Genomic DNA, 2,515 nt, shown 5'->3' with positions numbered 1-2,515 from the left:
CGAATCACGTTCCCAGCACCGAACCAAGCGAAGCTGTACCGGGGCTATCGAGACATCTCAAGCTGCGGAACTCAAATGACCGAAGAGCACACCAGAACCGACCCTCAAAACTGAGGAGCCTCACGTGCACCAGACGCAACTCCACACATGACGCAACGAACAGCCTCACCAACAACACCATGACGATGCTAGCAGCCCACGCCTGCGAGCACACCCAAGCTCTAGCAACGCCACGACTAGATTGTCGAACCCGGCGCTCAACCTGAGGACACACCCCACACTACAAGTCGCGCGGCCACATACAAATGACGCGACGCCACACACACAACACACACAACCACAAACTCACGATGACCCCACCAGCAGCCCTCACAAATGCGCACCAGGCCCACAGAGAACTATGCCAACACAGCAGAATCAGCCAAAAATAGGAGGAACTGCGCGACCCAGCCTAGTCCACAAGGCTGACCGATCGTGCAGCGGCCCCCAACACACACAACAACCAACAACTCAAAAAATAGGGACCAACCGCCACTAGCACGTTACCCTCAGTGCGGAAAACAATCAACGTGAAAAAGAGACTCAAAAAAGAAGGGATCAACGCTGGGCCAAGAGACTCCGATGGGCCTCAATGAAAGACTCATGGAGCTCACATGAGGCCCTCAAATGGCGGCAGGGATGTGCGGCGCTTCAATGGGACTTGAGATCGATGGGGCCTGGAAGCATGTGCGGAGCTTGAGAATGTGAGGCTCACAATGGGGTATCAATGGGCAGCTCAGTGGGCCTCAAAACTGAGGCAGGACGATGTGACCGAGACTCAACTGGGCATGAGATGTGCAAGGGACTGGGAGTGTGGAGGCTGACGACTTAGTAGGGGATACAATGGGGATATATCAATGAGGGCTCAAGATGAGGGACTCAAATGGAAGGCAAGGAATGTGAGGCCATCACATTTGGGCGACTGAGATTCGTGCGGGCTGGGATCTGGGGAGACTCAAAATAGCGAGACCCACACATGACAGTTATCAGTCGGCCAGGCCCTCAATTGGAGAGACCACAGCCCAATGGTTCTCAGTGGGGCTCAGTGGGGCTCAATGGGGCTGAGATGTGGGGCTGGGAGTGTGGGGCTGAGATGTGGGGCTCAATGGGGCTCAGTGGGGCAGAGATGTGGGGCTCAATGGTGCTGAGATGTGGGGCTGGGAGTGTGGGGCAGGGATGTGGGGCTCAGTGGGGCTCAGTGGGGCAGGGAGTGGGGGGCTCAATGGGGCTCAATGGGGCAGGGATGTGGGGCTCAATGGGGCCCAATGTTTCTCAATGGTCTCAATGTTTCTCAATGGGGCTCAGTGGTTCTCAATGGGGCTCAATGGGGCTCAGTGGAGTAGGGATGTGGGGCTCAATGGGTCCCAATGGGGCTCAATGGAGCTCAGTGGGGCAGGGATATGGGGCTCAATGGGGCCCAATGGTTCTCAATGGGGCCCAATGTTTCTCTATGGGTCCCAGTGTTTCTCAATGGGGCTCAGTGGGGCAGGGATGTGGGGCTCAATGGGTCCCAATGTTTCTCTATGGGTCCCAGTGTTTCTCTATGGGTCCCAGTGTTTCTCAGTGGGTCCCAGTGTTTCTCTATGGGTCCCAATGTTTCTCTATGGGGCTCAGTGGGGCTCAATGGGGCCCAATGTTTCTCAATGGGGCCGAATGTTCCTCAATGGGGCTCAGTGTTTCTCTATGGGGCTCAATGGGGCAGGGATGTGGGTCTCAATGGGTCCCAATGTTTCTCTATGGGTCCCAATGTTTCTCTATGGGTCCCAGTGTTCCTCTATGGGTCCCAGTGTTTCTCTATGGGGCTCAGTGGGGCTCAGTGGGTCCCAGTGCTTCTCTATGGGGCCCAATGTTTCTCAATGGGGCCCAATGTTCCTCAATGGGGCTCAGTGTTTCTCTATGGGGCTCAGTGGGGCAGGGATGTGGGTCTCAATGGGTCACAATGTTTCTCTGTGGGTCCCAATGTTTCTCTATGGGGCTCAGTGGTGTTCAGTGGGTCCTAGTGTTTCTCAATGGGGCCCAATGTTTCTCTATGGGGCTCAGAGGGGCTCAATGGGGCCCAATGTTTCTCAATGGGGCCCAATGTTTCTCAATGGGGCCCAATGTTCCTCAGTGGGGCTCAGTGTTTCTCTATGGGGCTCAGTGGGGCTCAGTGGGTCCCAGTGTTTCTCAATGGGGCTCAGTGGGGCAGGGATGTGGGTCTCAATGGGTCCCAATGTCTCTCTATGGGTCCCAATGTTTCTCTATGGGTCCCAGTGTTTCTCAGTGGGTCCCAATGTTTCTCTATGGGGCTCAGTGGGGCAGGGATGTGGGTCTCAATGGGTGCTAATGTCTCTCTATGGGGCTGCCCCCCATCAGCTCCCCAGTGCAGTGGAGCCGCAGCTCAGCAGCCCCGGCAGCTTCCGACCCGGGACCCCGTCACTGACCCCATACAGGTACGAGGTGTGGGGCTGCCCCACTGCGACCCACGGGACCCCCA

The 2,515-nt window shown here is 56.4% G+C and overlaps 1 protein-coding gene across 2 annotated transcripts in view; it reads left to right on the top strand.

The window, feature by feature from the left end:
- Nucleotides 1–1,237: 1,237 nt before the first annotated feature.
- Nucleotides 1,238–2,515, top strand: part of LOC107307803 — a 7,248-nt gene continuing 5,970 nt past the window's right edge. Inside the window, exon 1 of one of the 2 annotated variants that reach the window (XR_001552514.2) lies at nucleotides 1,238–2,471. Coding sequence is in view for 1 of the 2 variants with exons in the window: in XM_015851305.2 (XP_015706791.1) it covers nucleotides 1,315–2,471 (1,157 nt within the window). In the remaining variant the exon portion in view is untranslated. The remainder of the gene's footprint in view (nucleotides 2,472–2,515) is intronic. The other variant, XM_015851305.2, reaches the window with a different exon arrangement.

Source organism: Coturnix japonica, unplaced genomic scaffold (assembly GCF_001577835.2).
Source record: "Coturnix japonica isolate 7356 unplaced genomic scaffold, Coturnix japonica 2.1 chrUnrandom940, whole genome shotgun sequence".
In the NCBI taxonomy this organism is placed as follows: Eukaryota; Metazoa; Chordata; class Aves; order Galliformes; family Phasianidae; genus Coturnix; species Coturnix japonica.
The sequence above is the reverse complement of the archived record's forward strand: the minus strand, read 5'-3'. Positions and strand labels throughout refer to the sequence as shown.